The following is a 23022-nucleotide window of genomic DNA, read 5'->3' on the forward strand; positions in this document are numbered from 1 at the left end:
ATGCAATAAATTGTTTACAGGATGCTCTTGTAAAGGGTAGTCCTTTGTAAAGCTGTACAGACTTTGCAGTTTAAGCACAATGTGCACAGGTTAGTTTTATATACAGCAAGACATGACTTTTTGCAGCGGGAAAGGTTCTACTATGTTTATATACAAAGTAAATGGATCAACGTTTGTGCTTAATGTAAAGCTGCTTTATAAGACTGTAAAATAAATTTTTTTATCTTAAGACAAACGTGGGGCGTCTTCATTGTTTCGGTCCGTACCTTCTGCCCTACGTGCGGCTGCAGATAAGCCCTGATGAGCAGTCATGTGAGTGGTTTTGAGATGTCTCCTTTTAGGGTCTTCTGGAAGGTTTTTCTTCTAAATGAGGTGGAAAACGTTCTTTTTTCAACAGTTGGGAGTTTGCTGATTTGAGGTAAGGACCGCAGATCTATATTCTCTGTCTGCTCAAGTAGAGTTCACGCAGTACGTTGCTGGTGTGAGTTATTTCTGCTAAATGCATCTCATTTTGAGTTTCTGTGATTTTTGTGAAATAACAGTTTTAACTGACGGGTCGCTAACAAGTATCCTAACAGAGACGACAAGTGGTCGGCTGAGGTTGCCTGTGATGTGCAAGAAGTGCACCACTCTCTTAATTCCTGTTTTCAGCTAAAAATATGCAAGTCCTATCAAAATTCCGCCCCCTCCCCAAAATTGGGATTGAAGTCACCTCTGTCTTAGCCACCCCATGCCTGAAGTGACGCTTCCCACCTTGATGCAGAAGTGCCGTTACATCGGAGCTGGTCGAGGGGAAGTCGGTGCCTCCTTGGCTGTAAACGTGACCTGCACCCGGGATGCCACGTTTGCCTTGGTCGTGAATAATTTTGCGTGGCTGAAACGCATGGAGCAAATCTTCTGCAGCCGGGCAGAGCGTCAGGACTGTCTCCCAACTGCTTGGGTGAAAATATTGATTTTCATTACTTAGCAGTTTGTTAAAAACGTATGAATTGAAAATAGAAGTGGATTTAAATATGTTGTCTTGGTGATGAATTTGAATGTTTGCTGCTCAGTTTGTGGTGAAAGGAGATACATTTACCATCTGCCTGGAGTGACTGATAACTCCCATGTGTGCGTTGCGCTTCCTGAATGTTAAATAGCTGCTTCTATACTTTACTAATCTCTTCCAAAAACGGCAGGAGCTATTTAAATGCCAAGCGCTCAGTGTTTCAGCCTATTCAACAAGGTGGAGTTTTGCAACGGTGAAGTGCAAATGTTGAAAGACATCCTGGCACTCACCGGCTTGGATCGTCAGGGCAGTAAATATTTTAAGAGCTCATCTTGTTGAATTTGTATCTCTAAGCAACTTGCCGAGTAGCTCTCGTTGGGTTGAACTGAAGATTAACAGGACGGAGCACCTTGTGCCGCGGCAATAACCACTAACGAGCAGTTAGGAGCCGGGAGCGGAGGGGTTCTGCTCCCGCTCTCGTGGCTGCTCACGCGTTTCCCATCTCGGAGAAGAGGATTTACACGTGCCTGCCTTGCTCTGGAAGGGGTCAAACCCCGCCGTGCCGCTGGCCTCGAGCGGAGGAGCCGTCCCATGAGCCGCACACGCTCCGGAGTCGGTGCAGGCGAGGGGATTCTGTCTGTCTGTCTGCACCCGCCAGGACAGATGGATCCTGTGCATCTCCTGCCAGCTGCCACGAAAAGGCCGTTCAGCCACGGGGTAGAGGAGTCCCTGCTCCTTTCGAGGTGTCACCGAGCCTTTGGGCCAAGGAGTTGGCAGACCCTCGTGCTGTGAACATGCCAACTGCGCTTTATTTCTCAGCGTACTTGGGTGGCCGCAGACAACCGGCTGCCAGGGGCTCGCTGTTGCTGTCCCTAAGGAGGCGGTGTAAAATATTTGATAGCTAATTATGGCAAGGTCAGGCTTCTGGTGCTAAGTGGGGGAAGAAACAAGAGTATTGGCCTGGCCTCAAGCACTTGAGGTTCTGCTCTTGCCCTCGGCATGTGCAGATGCTGGTACCGGGTCATGCTCTTGGCGGTAGTGAAGGTGAGGTGTCTCTCTCGGGTTTTTTGCTGTTTTTCTAGATTAGTCTAGGTTAGTAGTATTTGCTAGTGGGAAAATGCTCCATGTACAGCCTCCCTTCTACACCATCCCGCTGTGGCTCCATCCCTCCTCCATCCCTTGCCTCTTGGCCCCCCTCTATCAGCAGAAATGCCGCTCTAAAGAGTTCTCCCTGTTTATAAGCCCAGTCTGATTGCCTTCCTGAGCTTAAGCGATGCCGTTGCCTTCAGGCACTCCCTTCTAAAGGGATTCATTGTGGTTTAGTGGCTTTCTGTCACCCTGATGAGAAAATACAAGAGACGGCGCTGATGTGCAGCTTCCCCACGCAGCAGGGCTCCGGCGAAGGAGGCAGCAGCTTCTTTACCTGCGCTGGGAGACACAAATGGTGCACGGACGTGTTTCCCGGGCCCAGGTGCCTGTTTGCGAGCGAGATCTCGGCCGAGCCTTTCTGGGTGTGAAAAGAGGCTCTGAGGATGCTCGGGAAGAGGCTTGTTGTGCAGGGGCCGGCTTCGGCACCCGCTGAGGATGCTGCGAGGGCTCGGGGCTGCGTGGGCACGGGCACGTGTGTGCTCAGGGCTGGCTGCGTCCCATGGCGGTGCCATGTGGGACCCGGCTCTGCTCCCTCCCCCAGCACCCAACTCTGCTCCCCAGCCCCTGTGGAGGGACCCTGCAGGCGCTGGCCCTGGGCCGGCGGTTTCCTCCCTTCCCTCCTGTTTTCCAGGTGGGATATCAAACCGCCCTTTGCACGGTGCCCTTGAAGGTACCGAATCAGCCGGGGCCCCCCAGGCACCCAGCACCTCCCGGCACCTTCAGCCGCTTGTGTGCAGGAAGCATCTAAAAAGACTTACTTCTGCAAAGCCCATTACTGGGAGGGGAAAGAAAGAGAATCCAAATGGCATCGCTTGGGTGGGGAATACTAACCCATTAATTCGATCATAAAGAAGCCTTTTTGCTGAAATCTCGTCTTTATCCCAAGCGCTCGCAGGGCTTGGCTGGATCGTATTAAACGCTCCGATATTCCACTGTAGCTTTTTTGTTTTCCCTGGGCCTTGGTTGAACAATCAAATGTCAGCAGAAGCAGCTGGTGGTAAATGCCATTTCCCTCTGCCCGGGGACCGCGGGACTGGCTGCTGGGTGCTTAACTGAGACCTGAGCTGCTTAGAGAGAATTAAATATTAATACTGGGTATTGCTCTCTCTAATGCACTGGGCCTGGCTTATGCGGAGCGGGGTCGTATCCAGCTGTGCCCGTGGGTGCCGTGGGCAGGCAGGGCAGCGGGTGAAGATCCCGGGAAGCGATGATGAGGGTGTGAGGAAGCACTTTCCAAACGTAGGTTTCCATTTGGGGCTGGGTTCCTGCGCTGGGGATGGTGAGGAAGGGCCGGGGGTGATTTTCCCCGTGGAGTCCCAGCGCTCCAGCAAAGGTTTGGCTCCTCTCCCACGACGCGGCTCCTCCTCAGCACCCGCTTCCCTCCCCGCCGGTTTTCCGCAGCCGCTCTCCTCCTTCTCCCCTCCGCTCCCCGCAGCATCCCTGCTCCCGGCTGGGGCTGCCGTACCCCCACGTCCTCCAAACATTGAACAGGAATGTCAGCACTGACACGTAAAGCCATCTCACATGGCCTGTAAGCAGAACGTGTCAGCATATTCATTTTGTAATTAAAAATATTAATTAAGGCAGGCCGGAGCCAGAAACGTCTTGCATGAGCTGGGCTGTGCCAGCAGCCGGGGCCGGCTGCCTGCGGGGGCCGAGGGGGCAGGGGGTCCTGCTCCCTGCCCGGGATGTGCCGGGGTGGTGATTTTGGCCCGACCTCCCCCACCACACCCCCCCATTTCCATCCAGGCTCGGCCGCCTCGGTGCTCCCCACATCGCTTTCCAGATGCGGGGGTCTCCGCCGGGATGTGGGAGGTGGGGAACGGGTGCTGGCAGAGCAGGAGGGGAGGAAACACTGGGGCGAAGCCAGAGCTGCTCCGCAGGCACCTCCGGGGCTCGGCGGTGACCCACGGGGGGAAAGCCCACCCCACGCCGCCATCGCGAGCCCCCTAAGCCTCGGGGCGCAGGGGGCTGGGAGACGGCGGGTCCGGAGACGAGGGCAGAGGGGGTTGGTCTCCAAAGGCGTTGGGGGGCTGCAGCGGGGCTTCTCCTCTGCTCACACAACAGGCGCTAACAGTGATGACAGAGCTGCTGCTGATGTTAATTTTTTCTTTTTTTTTTTTTTTTTTGGATGAATTTAAAATTTTCTAAAGTTTTGGGGTTGGTTTTGGTTTTTTGAGTGCTGGTGCAGCACTGTTCCTGGCGCGACCTCATCCCATAGCAAAGCCCCCAGCTGCTCTCGCCCCAGCTTTCCCTGCCCATACAGAAGCGGGCAAGGCAGGGATGCAGCTCGGCTTGCAAGTGCCACCTGCTTTTCCCCATCCTGCCCTGTTATTTGCAGAGATTTCTGTAAAGCCTTTTGCGGCCCTGACTGCAGCAGAGGTCTGCCGGTGCCAGCCTGTGCTTGGGGAGCTGCTCACATCTGCAGGTCCCGCTGGCAGCACGTGGCATTAACGCCCACCGAAGGAGGGGGCCGTGGGACGCGCTGCAGCCCCTGCGCCAGCCCCGGGTCACCTACGGACGTTTTGTAATTCTGCAAGTCAGGCACATCAGGAGCTCGGCTCCGCTTTGCTGTGAACTAGCACAAGGTCTGGAACAACTGATTGTCTTCATTTAGAATAGCTCCAGCTCACAACAACTAACTTTACAGACAACTAACTCCCTTTTATGGGGGAAAAAACAACTCGGACCCGCAGAATAAACCGTTGCATTGATATTCCGCAGTTGTCACCTTGTGAATTGTTCCGTGTCGGTATTTGCACTGTGGTCATGCCCAGCAGCGCCAGCCGGGGCGGCAGCAATGCCTGCCGCAAAGATGCTGCTGCTGAAGCGCAGGCAGCGCAGGCAGGGGTTGCAGCGGGAGCCCTTGCCCTCGGCAGGCGTCCACACGTGCTGAGCTGCTCTCTGCCTGGCACTCGGGCACAGCAGGATCAGGCCCCGCAGGGCTGCGGGAGCTGGGATGTGCCGGCTCGGTCCCCGGCGGGGTTTGCGGTAGACCATGAATAACACGGCGAAGAATTAAATGTGCGTAATTAAACATGCGGGCTTAGGGCTAAATTAAATATTAACCAGTTCTCCCTTTGCACCTCCCGTTAGCGGCTCCGCCGCGATGCTGTGGGGTTCGGAGAATGCCTGGGGAGCCCCGCGGCTGGAGCCACGGAGAGCAGGCGGCAGCGGCTCCTTTCTGGGTAAGCTGCCCAGGGATGAGCCAGGCTGCCCTGACAAGGTCCCCTTTGCGAGGAGGACGGGAGTCCAGGCTCCCTCTGGCCGTGGTGACCCCCCCCAGGATCCGGCACAGGGTCTCAGCACCGGCCGGTGGACCCGCTGCTGTGCCGGGCACGGTTGGCCCCGTCACCCAGGGGTGGTGGGGGACCGATGGGGCCACGCACCAGGCTTCGGGCAGGGGACGGGTGAGAGATCCCGGAGGATCGCCTCTGCCCGTGCTGGTTCCTGGCTCTGTGGGGAATTGTGTGCCGAGCCCGGCCCGCGGCTCCTGACGGCTGCGGGGCCAGGGATGCTCCTCGGTCCTCCCGTGCAACGGCTTTCACGTGCTTGGATGTTTCTGGGGTGGGGGGAACCCTTCCCATGCTTGGTCTTCACCCCTCGACAGAAATTTTGGGAAAGCCTGTGCCCAAAATCTCCAGTTAATTTAAAGAATTAAAAAAAAGCAAAAGAAATACTTGCTTGGAGCACGTTGCCATCACTGCCACGTGCGTCAGACCCGGGCAGAGCTGGGCGGCGGGAACGCAGCCCATGCACAGCCTTGCGAGGGCCGGGCTCTGCCCGCCCTGGCTGCCACGGGTGCTGCGAGCTGGCCTGAAAGCTGGGCTCAGCCTGAAAGCTGGGCTCAGCCTAAAAGTTGGGCTCGGCCTGAAAGCTGGGCTCAGCCTGCAGCTTCCAGGGCTGGGGCTGTGTGGGTGCCTGGCGGCTGGGCAGCCTGCCGGGGCTCTCTCCCAGGCTGGCAGGGCTTTACAGGCAGCTCCGGCTGCGACGCTGAGCCCCGCAGCTCCCACCGAGTCATTTTTTTGAAGGGCGGGATGTTTGTCCGCAGTTCAGCAAACAGACGCTGGTTTTCTGGGGTACGGCCAGCTGGGAAAAGTCACCTGTATGCTCCTGCTGCCCAGTTATAAGTCAAATAAAAACCAGAGAATGATTAAAACCAGAGTGCGCTGTGCTGGTGAGTGCCAGGGGAGTGCAGCCCGGACTCGTGAGCCGAGACCATGGGTGGGATGAGCGCTGGCACCCACGGCACGGCCTCTGCTCCGGTCCCATGCGTGGGGGCCGCCAGCATCTGCTGCCCCTTGGATGGTGGCTGTCCCCAGGCTGTCCCCAGGCCGTGCAGGGGCTGCGTGGGGGTGGTCACATCTGCACGGGGGGGTGCGGGGGCACATCTGGCGGGGTGCATGCCTGCAGGGGGTGTGCACGCCCAGGAGGTGGACGTGCACATCTGCAGGGGCGGCCGTGCACAGCTGGGGGCGGACGTGCACAGCTGGGGGTGGACGTGCACATCTGGGGGTGGGTCTGCACATCTGGGGGTGGGTGTGTGCAGCTAGAATGGGTGTGCACAGCTGGGGGTGGGTGTGCACAGCCGGAGTGGGCGTGCACATCTGCACAAGGCTGTGTCTGTGCACAGCTTGGGGGACGGATGGTGTGCGGGGGTGTGCATGTGCCCAGTGCTCCCCAGGCCACGCGGTGCCCCAGGGCTGGTGGCAAAGCGGTGGCAGAGCCAGCGCTGTCCCTGTCCCCAAGCCGTGGGATGTCCCCACTGTGCCCCTAGGTTCCCAGCAGCTGCCTGCTGGGCCAAGCTGGGCCCCCCAAAACCCGCACTGGGCGCCCTGTCTGGGGCTTTCCCATGGGCACCCCTTGCCCACAGCACGCACCGAGAGCGGCCGTGACCCCCCCGAGATCAGCGGTGCTCCCTGTGCCCGGCCACGCTCAGCTCACCCACTTCTCTGTTAAGGACAGAGCAAGGGCAGCAGGATCCGGCCAATGCTCAAACACCTATTTTTCATTTTTCATCCTCTCTGGCTTTTAACAGCCCTCGGTAAAAGCACGGCTGCTGGGGAGCTGGGCTGCGGCGGCAGCTGTGAACCTCGCTGGAGGCTGGAGCGGAGCTGGATGCTGCTGGGATGGATCCTGGCCAGCCCTCGGCAAACGCGTGCCAGCAGTGAGGCTTGGGGAGAGCGGTCAGGATGCCGAGCCCCGTTTAGAGCTGCCCGGGCATTTGCACCGATGCAGGGCTGGATGTCCCACTCGCACGTGTTACCCCCATGGGATTTTGGGCTGCACAGACCTTCGCCGAAGGTGCGGGTGCTCCGGCAGCACCCCGTCTCCCAGTGGCTTGGTGCTGTGCCGGCAAAGCGTTTACCCAGAGCACAGCGTCCTGGGAGGCAGCTGAGCCATGCAGCCGGGAGCTTCCCCACCGCAAGTGCCTCTCCCCGGTGCTTTGACCCCAGGAACAAGAGCCAGCAGCAGCTCTCGGCTGGTTTGTGCTCGCTGCTGGTTTCCAGACCCCCGGGACGTCCTGCTCGCATGGTTGTATTTCTGCTCGGTTCCTATTTTGCTGCAAAAACCGTAGCTGGGGTTCAGCCGTTCGGTGCTGGGAAGTTTCCACCAGTTCAAAACTCGTTGCACCAGTTGCGCGGGAGGCACCGCGGGGCTGGCGCAGCCTTTGCAAGTGCTGAAAACGCCCGTTTTGCAAACACGAGGTTTTCCAGGCTGCTTGTATGCAGGCACGGTGCTGGGAAGAAACTCCTGCCTCGGGCTGGAGGTCGTGCCCAAAGCGGGGCCGAAGTAAGGGGAGGTAGTAAAGAGGGGGTAAGTAGAGTAAAATCTGCATCTTGGTCTCTGTGGGCAATGGTTTGGAGGAAAAAAGAGCCCGGGAGATGGTTTAAAACACACACTCAGTGCCAAAAGCGTGGGGTGGGCAGAGAGGCAGCGTTTTCCTCCTGCTCGCCGCTCTCCTGGCCCGTAGCCCTGCGGGGACGGGGGCCGTGGGGGGATGAAGGCAGTGACGATCTCCCCCGGGAGCCGAGCTGTCCCCTGCCCCGCAGCTGGATGCAGACATGCGTGTGCCCAGCCCGGCCGTGGCCTCACCCGCCCCGTGCCCGCAAAGCAAATCCTAACTTTGTGCCAATTCGCCGGCAAGGGGGGAAAAGGCTGCAGGAGCTGTGGGTGGCCCAGAGGCACCCAGTTATCCACGACGCAGCTCCTCCTCTGAGCAGCGCTGTGATGAAATTGTCTTCCTTGTACTGCCCGCGGACGGCTTTACTTTCTTCATCCAAATAAAAGGGCTGTTCATGAACCCAGCCCTGCGTGGGCTCACGTCGGAACGTGAGCATCGGCTTCTGCTGGCACGTATCCATCCCCGCGTCCCCGGCTCATCCCTGCCGGGGCGAGATCACCCCCGAGCTCCTGTTTGCTGCCAGGTATGAGTTTCGTGGTAGCAGAGGTCATGGCCACGGGGTTTGGGTTTTGCTGGTGGGATCTGGCTCTCTGCATGGGGTTCGCTTCGTGAAGGAACCCGTTACCGGACCCATTAGTGCAAATCCCTGTGCCCACCCTGCAGCCACCTCCCGCCGGCGGGTGGATCAGCCAGCAAGGCTCCGACATCGGGAAACGGGCACGATCTCAGCCCCCGGGCATCCCTCACGGTGGGAACGGCACCCGAAAGGAGATTGCAGAGCCCTGGGAAGCCGTCGTCTGCGGGGAAGCCGCGCTGCAGTGCCGGCAGGGGAGGGTTAACACACTTACACTCAGAAATTGATGTCAAGAGACATTCCCTTGTGATTAAAATGCAGGATAGTGCTGCACGTTCACCAGCCCTGATTTCAGATGACCCTTATTGCTTCTCCCCGCGACCTGTGAGCAGTGCATTACGCCTGGCTCCGGTTCTTCCAGCTACTTAATAATACAGGAGCAATGCCCGTGCATCCCTCTCCAGCAACTCGTGGTCCTCCATCTACCGCTCTGTTCAAATATTGTGAAACACGTTACCAACGGCTGCAGTAAAAATAGAGGCTGTATCGAGGAGGAGAAGGGGAAACACGCTGGCTTTTGCAGCTGGCGCAGGCGTGGGGAGAGCCGGTGGCTCCTGCTCCGTGGTGGCCGAGGGGACCCCCATCCAGTCCTCCGTCCAGCCGGGAATGATGTAAGAACCCTTTCCAGTTTGGGAGCACCTCCCTCTTCATCTACGGGAGGGTTTTAACTTTACAGTCTCCTTGGAGACAGTTAAGCAAGTTTCGGGTGTTTTCCGGTGCTAAAGCAGAGGGGCCTGGGAGCTGAAGATGCACAGGAGGGAGGTCTGTGAGTTACTATTTTTTCCTGCCCTTATTCCACTTCCTTGCAACCCGGCTGAAGCTAATCCAGAGCCCGATCCGAGAGCGTTTGGCCACAGTTATTTCCGGTTTTATTTTGTTGCCTTTTTCCTGTTCCACTAAAAGACGAGCCAGAATTAATTTGTTCCTAATCTGGGAAAGCAGGCGGCGGGGCTGACCTCCGCCACGTCCTTCCCCCCACCCACCCCCCCCCCGCCCCGAGCCCAGCCGGGGTGCGGGACCGTCCCGGCGGGTGCCGGCAGCAAGCAGGGCTTTTGGCAGAGCCTCCCTGCCCTTCCTGCCGGGCTGCCGGCTTTGCCAAACCTGCCCCAGCCCTCTCGCTTGGCTGCCTACGCCCCGGCCGAGCTTCCAACGCCGTTTGGCCATGTGGGCTGTGTTTGTACACAGATGAGTAACGCGGTCGCCCGGAGCCAGCGCCGACGATAACGCAGCATCCGACCCAGCCCCGCTCCCGGGAGCAGAGCCGTAAGTACCGGCCGCTCTGCTTTTTTCCCCTGAATCATTTCGGCTCGCTGCTTTTCACGCTGCCCCGGGGATGCCCGAGGGTTTGCACGGCGTGATGCTCGCCCGTGGGTCCGCGCTGGGAGGCTGGGAGTTTTTCACGCACGCTGTGCAAAGATGAAGGTGGGAAAGAGCTGCGTGTGACAGGGACGGTGCGGCGGGGCCGGCAGTACGTTGCTTTTTCTCTGCCCTCCTACAGCACCGGCAGCTCGTGGCTGTGCTGGTCGTTTGCAGAATTTATGGAAGTTTCACTCAGCAGCATTTTAGGAGCGGGACGGGGCGCAGAGACGCGGCTGTCCCCCGAGGAGGACGGATGAAAGCGCTGGGTCTGGAAAGTGCTCAAGCACGTGCCTGAGACGCACTGATTTTGGAAAGCCTTAAGCTTATGCGTAAGCTCAGAGCTGCCTGCTCGTCTCAGATCCCGAGCAGATACCAGCAGCCACCCGCAGCAATAACAACCTCCTACAAAGCCTCTGTTGTTCTGCTGGAAAAGGTCTTGGCATGTCCCATGCTGCTGACGCCGGTGCCGAGCACTCAAAGGAGCCCAGCCGCTAGTGTTACAGTTCAACCAGTCTCTCTCCTTGCGCCGCCGCAAGAAAGTCATAAAAGTCAATAATTAACAGCTAAAATATTTTTCCCTCCGTTGAAAGACACCAGCTGCCGGCTGGTGCTGGCGGGGAGAGCTGTGCCGCGCAAGAGCTGCCGCAGCCACGCTCCACGCTCGCTGGAGCCAAGTCCGGACACGCGGCGGAGGGACGGTGACAGGGGACATGTCAGGGCTCCTCTCGCCAGAGACAAACCGCAGCCTTTAAGGGTGAAAGCCGGTGCCAGGCAGGAACCTTCCCCGGGTGAACTCGGCACAAACCAAAGGCTCCCGGGCTGGACCTGCAGCCGGTGGTGCCTGACATCGCCACGGGGCTTCATGCATGGCCATGGGGGGATGAGGAAGAGGAGGAGGAGGAGGAGGAGGAGGAGGAGGAGGAGGAGGAGGAGGAGGAGGAAGAGTTATGCTTGCAGCCAGCTGGGTGAGCCTGCAGAGTCTGTAACCTGCCGGTCGCAAAGGAGCCGTTTGCAGAGGTCACGGCTGCGATGTGCCCTCGTCCCTCGTCCCACGCCGCTGCCACGGGAGCACTGCTCCCCGGCTGGAAAAAGCCACCCGAAGGAGGAAGAAAACACGGGACTGCAGGGTGTGCCGGGCCTGCCGCTGCGCCCCGCAGCTCCGGTGACTCATTTTGCTCTTAAACATACAAGTTCTTCGTTAAGCCTGGGCCCGGTGCTTCCCACGTCCTTGCGCGGAGGCAGCCCGGCGCGGCTCCCTGCTTTCGACACGGTTTGCCTGGGTTGGACCCGAGCGCACCCAGCTCGGGGCTCCCGTCCAAGGGCTCTTTGCTAATCAGGGCTCCCGCACCCCGCGGCGTGCCTTTGTGAAGAGCTTGTGCGAGCTTCCTCGGCTTCACCGAGATAAGGGACGTTATTTTTGTTCCGTCCCATCATCGCCCTCATACGCGTTTATATCAGCCGTGCGGCAGGGTAGGCAAAGGCAGAGCTCTGTGCCAGGCTGCCCTTCATTTCTGGAGCATGCAAATAACCAACGGCAGCCCTCACTCCCTGCCTTCTCTCCCTGCCCTCACTCCCTGCCCTCACTCCCTGCCCTCCAGCCGGGTCCTGAGCCTCTGGAGGCCACCGCAGGGTTCAGGTCCCCTTTCCACCATGGAGAAGTGCTGGAATACCGAGGGGATCGCGGGGGGCTGCAGGCTCCACGTAGCTTTGAGGCAGCACGCTTGTAGTTCAACAGCCAAGAAAAAGCTCCTGATTTAAGTCTAATCTTTAACTAAAGGCATTTCCATTTTTATTTTGTGTCGGGTTTATTGCTTTCTTGCCTCGTTAATTTTTTCCCGTCTGTTAACCGCCTCCCAGCCACCTCCCTCTCTCCGGCCACTCCTGCGCACGGTGGCCCGTGGCGTTTTGCCCATGTTGGTTTGCAGCGGAGCTGCTTGGCTGCGCGGAGAGGTAGAGTATGGGCAGGGAGGAAGAGCAGGGGAAGACGAAGGGTAATGCCAGGGGCCGGGAAAGGGCAGCAAAGGGGTTTGTTTGGGACAGGCAAGTCTCTGTGCAGCGCCGGCAATGCGTGCTGACGGCTGAAGCTCGGTGTGTCCCGGTGTGAAGTTATGGGATGGCTGGGGCAGCCGAAACGCCGTCGCAGGAGCAGCTCTCGGGAGGCTGATCTCACCAGCCGAGCCGCGGGCTCCCTTCTCGCCCGGCTTCCCCTGGGCCGGGTGGTCCCTTGCAGGAGGGTGCAGGAGATGATCCTTTTTTTTTTTCACCTTCATTTCACAGACCGGGTGGTGGAGGCGGAGGGGGGAGAGGCGGCGCTGCCGAAGCCATCAGCGGGTAAGAGATGGAGATGTTGGGGCCAGAGGGGCTGCACCGTGGCACTGGGAAGTTTGATGGGAAGCGGGCAGAGGGGAACCAGCCCGGGCGCTGCCCGGGACCCCCTGTTCTCCCCGCTTCCCTGAGGGGACCTGCTTGCACCCCGCAGCCCCCCCCAGCCCATGCCCAGGGCTTTCTGGGCGACCTCAAGGTGCTTGGGGGATGTGGGTGCTGTTCCCCCATCACCCCAGCCCATGCCCAGGGCTTTCTGTGCGACCTCAAGGTGCTTGGGGGATGTGGGTGCTGTTCCCCCATCACCCCTGGCTCTGTTGGGGTGATAATAGGGGGTTTCAGTCCCTCATGCCATCCTTCTCCCCCTGTCCCTTGTGGGTACGGGTGGTAGGGAGGGATCCCAACATCCCCTGCAGGGATGATGCCGTCTCCCCTCCCCATGCCACGGGAACCCCCCAGGAAGCATCTGCCACGTGTGGGTTTGAGACCCCCCCACGGGGACACTGTGCCACGTCCCCGTGAACACTCATCTCCCCCAGGCCACCCGTCCTGAGCCCGGGGAGCATCGCTTTGGCCGTCACGGGGCAGCCCTGTCCCCATCCCGTCGCTTCCCCAGCGGGCTGTGAGATGCAGCCGGGCGGGGTGTGAGGCACCGCCGGGGCTCGTCCCCAGGGAAGCCGAGCCGAAAACGTCCCTCGGAGCTGGAGCCCCGACCTGCGCGATGCTGAGCCTCAAGTTACCCCGGCTGCTCAGCATCAACCAAGTGCCTAAGGTCAGAAAGGAGCTTTTCTTCCCTAAGCCCGAGGCTCGGTGGGGTTTTGGGAGGTGACAGGCGGGAGCAGGGTGCTGGGGTGGCCATCTCCCGCCCGGGACAGTGCTCAGCCCCTCCCCGGGACCACCTCCCACGGCGGGGACACGGCTCTGTCCTCGCAGCAGGGTCCTGGGTCCTGAATGACGGGCACCCTCCTTTCGGCAGCCTTCCTTCCTTCTCCTCCGATGTGTCCTTCCTTCTCCTCCGACTGCCACCAGTGCCAGTCCTTGCCTTGCAGGGGTACCGGGAGCAGGGGATCCTCTTTGGGTATCGCCCCCCCAGAAGCTCGGCAGCAGACTGCCTCCTCAGCGTCTTCCAAATGACGAATGAGACCCTAAATATCTGGACGCATTTTCTGCCTGCCTGGTAAGTACCATGCTCTGGGTCTTCAGCATCCGTGGGAGGAGGCGGTGGGTCTCCGTGGTGGGAGCAAGGCTAGGGGAGCAGGGATGGGGGACACCCGAGGGTGCGATGCTGACCTTCCTCCACCCCACAGGTACTTCGTATGGACCCTGGTGGGGCGGCTGCGGGGGCCGGGGGGCCGGGAGGACCCCCACGCCTGGCCTCTCCTCGCCTACCTGCTGACCTGCTGCATCTACCCCCTCGCCTCCAGCTGCGCCCACACCTTCAGCACCATGTCCACCCATGCCCGCCACATCTGCTACTTCTTCGATTACGCGGCTCTCAGCATGTACAGCTTGGGTAAGGAGGGGCAAGTCCGCAGAGGTTTTGGTGGGGTGCCAGTCCCCAGCGCTTCCCCGGGGCAGCAGGAGCTGAAGCACAGGGAGGCATCAGGGACGGGGCTGAACCCCGGGTGCTCAGGCAGCTCGTATCCACGGGACAAGCAGAAACGGCGGCTGCTTGGGTGTATTTTCCGCTCCTCCTCTTCCTCCTCCCTGCAGCCTGGTGCTTGGGAGGGACCATGAAGCATCTCTGACGCCGCCACAAATAATAATTTGGGGCTGGGTTTCGTACCGGGCAGCTCTGGGATGGAGGCCTGGCTGTGTGACACACTCTTCGGTCTTTGTAGTAAATGGAATAAGGAAAAAAACCCCCACATTAAAGACAAATGCTGTCAGTGAAGTCGGTGGTGCCTCGCTGGGGTGCAAGCCCAGGGTGAGCAGCAGCAGCAGCCGGGGTCTTCGCATGGCACAACGCGTCTCCGGCTCCTCATGGAAAGGTGTCTGCAGGAGCTGGCTATCGGGGCATCTGCCTGATGCTCCCCTTAGCTACTTAGCTGCTCCTCTGCCTTAATTCGTATCTCCCTTTCCTGAGAGCACCCAATGCCAAGCGCCAATTCGAAGGTTCACGGCTGCGCCCAGGAGGATGCTGAGGGTCCCGGCAGGACCTAGAACTAACCGGGCACCTCCTGTATTTCCAGGGTCCGCGCTGGCATACTCGGCGTACGTTTTCCCAGCAGAATGGGTCAACAGCACTTTCCACCACTGCTACGTCCCCATTGCGGTGTTTAACACTGTCATTAGCACCAGTCTGTCCTGCTATTCCAGGTAAGCTTCTGCTTTATCTGCCGCGATTGCCACAGCATAGTCGTTAATTAGTATTATTAATAAAGGTTTTCAGTTACAGGCTGTATTGTAACAATATGAGCCTTGAGCTCAGGATGGGGAAGAAGAGGACTTTTTGTTTGGGAAACGGGTTGCATGTGGGCGCTAGGAGAGTCTGATGAACAAAAATGCACAACAATTGAAGCAGCTTTAAGTTTTGAAAGTTCAAAAGGTAATTTTGTACGGTACGTGCCTGGCAGGAAGATACCCACCTCCGGCGCCTTGTTTGGGCTGTTGTTTTTCTAACATAACCTGCAAAAAGGAGCGGGCTCCAGTGCCCCCAACATTTAAGTATGGGTTTAGGTTTAAAGATGAGCACGGTCCTGCCAAAGGCACGGATCAGCCTGAGTGCTGTGTGCGTGCGGGTGTGTTGATGTGTGTGTGTGTGTTTGTATGTGTGTATGTGTTTATATGCGTGTATGTGTTTATATATGTGTGTGTGTTTATATGTGTGTGTGTGTTTATATGCGTGTGTGTGTGTTTATATGCGTGTGTGTGTTTATATGTGTGTAGAACAGATTTGCAGAGGAGGAACCTCAACATTCCCGCAGCCGATTGCATCATTTTTAAAGCACGAGCAGCATTGCGTGCGCGGTATTTTGTTCCTGAATGGCATTAGACAATTTGTTTGGAATAACTCAAATGTCTAAACTACTCGGCTGGTTTCCAGCGATACATGCCGTGCTAGATCTCTAGCTGGATTGGTTTTTATTTAAGTCATGGTAGATACCTCCCTGAAGGCTGTGTTTGTAAAGCACTCGTGTCTGTCACTGCGACGACACGCAGTTTGCTTTGCAAAACGTACAATTCCTGTTTTCACGTGCGGCGTGAATCGTTCGGCATTATTCCTTCCTTCTGTTTTGGGGCGTCTTTGTATTTTGGGGTGTCTTCGGCATGTGGTCGCCTGTCGCAGCATCACGTAACCCCGGGGGGCTTTTCCTCCCTGGCTGCCGTGGCCCGGGCAGCCCCCCCCGGACCCCCCGTCCCGGCACAGGGCTGTGTTTCGATGCTGCTGCCTCGGCAGGGAGAAAGATGCTCCTGCGCCGTGGCAAACGCAGCAGGAAGAAATGACGCTGCCCGGCTGGCTCTGCTGCAAGAGAGGGGCTGCCGCAGGGTGGGATGCAGCTGAGCATCACCCTGTCTTCCCGAGAGGGAGAGCGCTAAGCTCTCAATATCCCTTACAGATCCTGCAAATTTGGCTCATTTAAGTGTCTGTTGGGTACGGGAGGATTTACTCGCCTTTTGGTCTGTGGGTTACTCACTGGAGTAACTCCCTGGGGTGGAAGATTTGGACCTATCCTTGGTATTACTGAGCAGTACTGCAAACTCAAGGATCTCTCTTGCATCAGTCAGTGGATGATGCCAGCTGGGCCTTGGTATTTTTTCCTTATATTCCTCATTTCTTTCTCTTTCTTTTTGTCTCTTTTCCCCCTCTTATTTTTGTCTTGTGCGTCTCTTTATTGTCTCATTAGATGGGCTTAGCAAACGAAGCTCACTGACCGTGTGCTAATCCTAGTACTTACCGCTTGAAGATAACACGTAGGAAGTATCAGCAACTTGAGATCAGTTCCAGATTAATTTGGATTGTTTAAAAAAATTCTTGATCCGCAAATTTAATTGTCAGCATCTCTCTACTACAAAACTGTAAGTACAGCTATGTGAAAAACATGCAAATATCGCTGTGATAGAATAGCAATTCCTGTTGTCTCAGTAATTTTCATTAGAGAAGCAGTAAATCCATCAAAGGTAGGCTTAAAAATTAAAAAATCAACAAAAGATCCCTGGGTGAGCAGGAATACCGAATATACCATACCAGCGTGGGCCAGCAATGCTGCTGGCTTACCCCCGCGGTGGTGAGCAGAGAATGAGCCCCCGTAATTCATCACCGCACCCTGCGCACGCCGGGTCACGGCTGGGGACCGCGTTAGCCGCGAGGACGGTGCCCCGGCACACCGGGCTGCCAACATCCCCGCGGCGGCCGCTCTCGCCCCGTGCCCCTCGGCAAGGCTCACGCCTGTGAGCGTCTCAGCTGCGTGTGCGACCCCCGGGCCGTGCCGCCTGAGTCACGCCAGCCAAAACGTCCCTCCACGGCGGACCCGAAACCGAATTGTGCAACGGGCGGTGATGCTACCGAGGTCGGAGGGGACCTCGCCGAGGGCTCAGCAGCAGCAGAGCAATGCTGTCGGGGCTGCTCCGCCAACCGCACCCTGGGCAGGGCTGTCTCGAGGAGCCGGGAGGGTCCGTGGCTGCCGGCGGCCCTGGGCGCACGTGGCACTGCCAGGGACTGGAGTCATCCGAGGAGAGAGAGGCGAGCAGCACGCCTGGCTGTTTCGGAGAGGTTCAGGTGAGGGAAGGGCTCCTGACCCCAGCTGAGCTTCTGCACCGTGGCCGAATGCAGCGGCAGAGTATGCTCAGCCTCTCGTATGCACGCTGTGAAGGTCGAGGGGAGGACGGGTTCCTCCTGCAGCGACGTGATGAAGGCAGAGACTTGCAGTGGGGCATCTGAAGCAAGGCATTTGCTAAGCTACTGCACCAAATTTTACCAGCTTCTCAGGAAAATTTTCCAATCCTAGCTGGCTGGTTGATGAGTCAACAGTAAGAATTTTTGTTTGGTTGGTTTTTGCATCCTGTGCCCTAGGAACATTGAATTGCCAAACAGGGAAATGTGTGCAGATGGACTGAAAGAAGCGTGTTTATCCTTTACGTGACGCTAGATACCCCTGTCACACTGAAATAGAGAGCGTCCGACTGCATCCCCCACCCCGATGCAGGATGAGCAGCTGCACAAAAGGTTTCGTTCATGCTTGAGGATTTGGCATCTCCTTGCGGACGTCCCCGCGAAAGCAGAAAAACCTGTATGGGCTTTTCAGGATGAGAACAGAGTACGCTTGAACTCTGCTGCATCTCAGGCCGTCCTCTGTGAATAGGGCACTGTCCCCGCGGTTACCATGCGCCTGGCCGTGTGCCCAGGCTGCGATACGGTGGCTCTATTTTGGCAAGAGAGGAGCGCGGGTTTGATCGGTACGTGGCCGAAGGAGTGGGAAGATGTGTGGCAAGGGTGAGCGCAGCACCGCGCAGCAGCAGGTGAGCAGGACGGGAGTACAGCGCCGGGCAGGTGAAACCACGGTAGGAAAATACGGCAGGAATCATGCAGAAATACAGGAGAAAATAGAGCAGGAGGCATCTTCAGCATCATCGTGATGTCTTCTGAGCAAGCTATGAGCCATGGTGGAAGGCCAAACTGAGGAGGAGCAAGATGAAAGCCCTTATGCGGTTAGTGGCTCTTGAGCATAAGTTGAATTGTTAGGGTTTCAACCCATAATTTGGGTCATATTGACAGAGCCCGTCTGCTTAGCGGGCAGGTCTGTTGTAATTCTGCTCGAGTTAATCTCCTTGTTTCCACATCGGGCTAAAACCCTGTAAAAGTTGGTCTTTCCCAGCAGGGAGGCATCGAAGGGAGAGGTTTTCTGTTCCCGGTCTGGAGCTCCCGTGGCTGCGGCGGGAGGGCAGGGTGAGGGGCTCGCTGCTGGAGCCCTCCTCGTGGTAGGGAGCATCCTGACGCCCGCCGTGCTGCCCCCCAACTGCCCCCACAGCCGGAGGGGCAGGGGTTGGTGTGGGGCACGTTGACCGTGCCGGTCTCGCCGCGGGCGGCTGGAGATGCTGTACGGAGCACGATGGCTGGCGGCTGTGCCAGCGTGTGCTGCTGGGCTTCTTTGAGGCTCCCCTGGGCTTTCCATCTCCAGGTTTCGTTTGAGTTGTGTTCCCCATGCGGCAAGAGCAGGCTTGGGGCTTGGCACAGGGCTTGCGACCCAGCTCCAGGTTTTATCATGGGTTTTTTGGGGACCTGGGTGGTCAATTATTTTGTGATTTCAGCGATGAAGTATGTCCTACGTTTCAGCAGCGTGATTTCCTGGGGAACAAAATGGAGAATATTATTCTCTGTCCAGACATACACTTTCCTCCTCATATATGGTATGATTATAACCAACAGGCTCCTTCTTGCATTATAACGGTGATGTCATTAAAAAGTAACTTGTCTAATTAATTTAGTTTGTGATTTCAGTAACTCCATGCGTTCTCTGAAATGACAATCGCAAAGTCTTGGCAGGATGTAAAAAAGAAGGATGCTGCGACATTTGATGCATTTCAGACATAAGCTGCAATACAGCTTAATTAACAACCAGTGACAATCACAGCCTGCATGCTGCATTACCTCCAAACCAAGGCAGATGTATTCTCCCTGATTGCTGTGCTCAGAAAGCTTGGATTCAAAACCCAGAGTGAAAGCTCAGTTAAAAACAACTGCAGGGGCAGCAGCCGTTTAAAGACCAGCTCCGTTCCTAGCTGCTGATGGGTAATGGTTAATGAGCAATGGTAAAAGAAGCAAAATCAGCCACGCCAGGACGGTGTAAAAAAGATTGTTTTCAGAGCTGCAGAGCTGCACCTGCGAGAGCCAGAGCATAGAACCGGGGAGGGTGAACCCCTAAATCCTTCCTCCCCCAGCTCGGGGTTCAGCCAGGGAAGGTTCAGCCACGTGAGCTGAGGGTGGTCGCAGCTTTAATATTCTCAGCAGACAAAAAAGCGCGCTGCTCTGGCTGAATTCACAGTCATCCGTGGGAGGATGTATGTGCAGCCTATATACTGCAATTCACAGTCCCCAGCAAACGACGGACAATCAGAATCCAGCGCTTGCGTTAGCCTAATCTGCCGTGCTGTGCCATGTGAAATACTTTCTCTGTTTTCCTCTAGGTTTCCGGAGGTGGAGCGGCCCAGGTTCAGCAAGGTTTCCCGTACCCTGGCCTTTGTGTACCCATACCTCTTCGACAGCATCCCTCTCTTCTACAGGGTACGCCTCTCACGGCCCGTATGCACAGCACCAAGACATTTGCTTGCTGCAGGGTTGGAAATATCAGCTGCTTCATCTTAGTCTGAAAATATTTGGGAAAATATGCCAGTCTTTTTTTTTTTCTTTAAAGGAAAACAAACTCCGGCAGGAAAAGAGATTTGGTTATTTTTTCCTGCACCTATTGATAGGCAGATTCCTTCCACTTCAAAGCACTGCGCTCAAACTTTGCCCGTGCTGGAAAGTTACTGCCTTTGAAAGCAGCAAGTTTTCCAGTTCCTAAACTGGAGCGGGGTGGGAATTTTCCTGCGGTGAGGTCTAAGGACAGGAGGTGCAGGGCTGGGGTTTGCATGAAATGGAGGCGACAGCTCTTGTATTGAACCCTGGGTCCTGCACCACGTGCCCTGGTGCGGGGTGATGGGCAGCCAGAGACGACGGGGGCTCAGGGAATGGCGCTGCCTCCTTTAGAAATGTGTTGTTCCCCTCTTTCCTTTGCACGGTCCCCCTGCACGGACGCCTCTCTGCTGCTGCAGTTCTACCTGTGCGCGGCGGAGAGCTGCACGGAGGCTGCGATCCTGGTCCACTACAAGCACACCGTCTTTGCCTTCCTCACTTGCTTCATCTTCGCTAGCCATCTGCCAGAGAGACTTGCGCCAGGACACTTTGATTATATTGGTGAGTGCCAAAAGGGTGAGTTGGCATTGTCTTCTCATTATTTTCAGGAAGAAAGCGCATTAATGCATGAGTGACTCCCAGGGGTTATAATATATTCCCTGCTGGAAATTTGAAATGTAGTTTTACATATGAGATACAGCAGTCCTGCCTAGGTAAAGTGGGAACAGCTCCGGAAACATGCTGTTTCCTAAACGTTTCACAGAGGGTTTCATAACCGCAAAGCACTCATTTCTGATGCAAAAAACCTCACGGGTGGCACAGCGGTGCTTCACAGTGCCATGTCAGGGCACTGCAGGAGCAGCCACCAAGGAGACTGGATGGCAGTCCTGGCCGCATCGGGGTTCTCCCTGTTCCCCCCGCCATGCCGTGCACAAGCACAGTGCTCCTTAGCACATCGCGTGTGCCAGGACGGCAGCAGCGAGCTGCACGTCCCTCGCTTCCATTACAGCAGGCTGCTTTTTGGAAAGGAAGATCTCTGTGCTCTGGTGGCACAACGATAAAAGCCACAGAAATTAGCAGAATAAATATTTAAAGGCAACGGATGCTAGGCAGAAGGTCTGCTGAGCCCTCACGGCGGTGTCTTAATAAAGCCCAAGGAGTTTTTTGGTGAGTGCTTTTGGCTTTGTTGCAGGGCACAGCCACCAAGTTTTCCACGTCTGTGGGATCATCGGCACGCACTTCCAGATGGAGGCCATCATGATGGACATGGCCGAGCGCCACGACCGGCTCCTGCCCGCCTCGCTGCTTCCCTCCTCCCTGCAGACGCTCGGGTCGATGGGCATCTGCATGGCCGTGAGCCTGGCTGTCATCGGGCTCTGCTCGATGTCCCTGCGCTTCATGCCAGAGCCTCTGCAGAGAGAAAAAGCACACGGGCATTAGGCTTCGGGTCTAGATAGTACTTATGCTGCTCCACGGGACAGACCCTAAAGAATACGTGTATGGTATGGATGAGGAGGAGTTTATTCGCCTACGCTCTCTGAGAAAATGTTTATTTAAGAATTTCTCAAGAGCGAAACACATTGCACTGGGTTTTGTACATAGAGCTTTAAAGCTGGGAACAGAGTATGAAATGCTTTTAATCAAGTTGCTATTTCACCACAAGAAATATTTAAAGTTATCTTAACTTTTTTCTGTAAAAGGGAGATAAGTGCTAATACTTTCCAAAGCAATAGGCATTCATCAGGTCTGCCTTACGGAGGAATCGGGGAGGCAAGTGAACGTGGGTAACGCTGGTCATCTGGTGACACAGATGTCCTTGCCATCAGCTTAGATGGATAGCCAAGACTCCTTGGTGAAGACACGAGCAAGGGCTCTCGCAGGGGCTCCATAACTAAGGTTTTCACCTTGAAAGTGGCATTATTTTGGAGATTAAAACCTCAAATATCTGTGTTACACAGCCTTACACTAAACCCAAGTGCCTGACAGATGTGGGATTGAGAGAGACTAGAGTTTGCCTACGTTTTAAATTCAGCCATTTTTAATCATTACCCAGAAAGAGTTATTCTAGGACTCTCCACGGGACGTTCCTCCAGAATAGCTTTTTTTTGGGTCCAATTCCAGTGCGTAGGTAAGTCCTGGGAAATTAATTCCAATGGGAGAGCTGAGCACTCGCCTGCGCGGGCGATGCGACTGCCTGGCGGCTGATGCAGACCCAAGCACAGAGCGTGGGGGGCACCGTCCCTCCCTCCTTGCACCGGACACCTCCGTCCTGTACTCACGGCTGGGCTCCTTCTCTAACCTCATTTGTGGCATCAAACATAAACGGAGGAAGAAATGCCTGCACCCGCGAGGTGATGACACGGGCTTCCTTACAAGCACTGTTTGGTGCCGAGTGTTTAACACGGGTGTGAAGCTGCCCACGGGCAGCCGTGCTGTTCCGAAAAGGCGTTTTGACACCGTGTTGAGGGCGACGGCTGAGAAATTCATGACTGCCACGTCGAGGCATCCTCTCCTGGGTGTTTCTGGAGGCAGGATACTGGGCTAGGCAGACCCTTGGGCTGAGGGGGTGACTGATGGTAGAGCCGTCACCTCTGAACCTCTCTCGTTTCTGGTCCCACTCGCATAGCAGAATGTTTTTCTTTTCATGAGTGAATAGGATGGAGGTGTCTGGGGCGAATAAAACACCAGCTGAGCAAGAAGCGGGAGTCTGTACAGCGTAGAGACGTGAGCATGGTCGGACAAAAGGCAGGATTTAGAACAGCTGAGCTGGTAATGCACGGGGGATCAAAACCTGTAATTTTAAAGCATTTCCAGAGTTAGATCTCTGCTCACCCGGCAATAGCCCTGTGCTCCGGCTGTTGCTCCTTGCTTTCCTTTGCTGCTTGGATTTTACAAGCAGAAGCAGAGAGCTCTGGAGAGAGCCTGGAGGTCTCAGCCTGGTCCGGGCGAGGGGGAGGCAGCCCGCGGGGAGAGCTCGGCTGGTGGCTCCAGCGACGGAGGTTGTCGCGTTGGATTCACCTAACGCCGCGCAGCAGGTACAGGAACATGGGGTGCAAAGATTACTGCTAGGGAATATTATTAAGCTTCTTGATAATCATACGGGTGTATAATCTGTTTTGTGTACAATTGCCTCTATCAAGGTATAACTGATGCACTTTTGAGTGACAATACAATGGTTCGTTAAATGTATTATGGGACAAATAAGTCTTTTGAAAAATAGCTTTCTTTTGAAAGCTGACCAAGATTTATATTAATATTTATAAGCACTGGAACATAATTGTTTATTCAACAGTTTTATTTCATTAAAAGAGAAAACTAATACAACTACCGCA

General features: G+C 56.3%; 1 protein-coding gene across 1 annotated transcript; it reads left to right on the forward strand.

Annotated features, from left to right (window-relative positions):
- Window positions 1-13078: 13078 nt before the first annotated feature.
- PAQR5 (progestin and adipoQ receptor family member 5) lies at window positions 13079-21201 on the forward strand. The gene is made up of 7 exons (XM_050902941.1): window positions 13079-13129; window positions 13407-13534; window positions 13665-13870; window positions 14550-14676; window positions 19483-19579; window positions 20110-20251; window positions 20883-21201. The coding sequence occupies exons 1-7, from the start codon at window positions 13079-13081 to the stop codon at window positions 21128-21130; spliced, it is 999 nt and encodes a 332-aa protein (XP_050758898.1). The 3' UTR covers window positions 21131-21201.
- The last annotated feature ends 1821 nt before the right edge of the window (window positions 21202-23022 follow it).

The sequence above is a fragment of the Gymnogyps californianus genome, chromosome 11, assembly GCF_018139145.2.
Source record: "Gymnogyps californianus isolate 813 chromosome 11, ASM1813914v2, whole genome shotgun sequence".
NCBI lineage: Eukaryota > Metazoa > Chordata > Aves > Accipitriformes > Cathartidae > Gymnogyps > Gymnogyps californianus.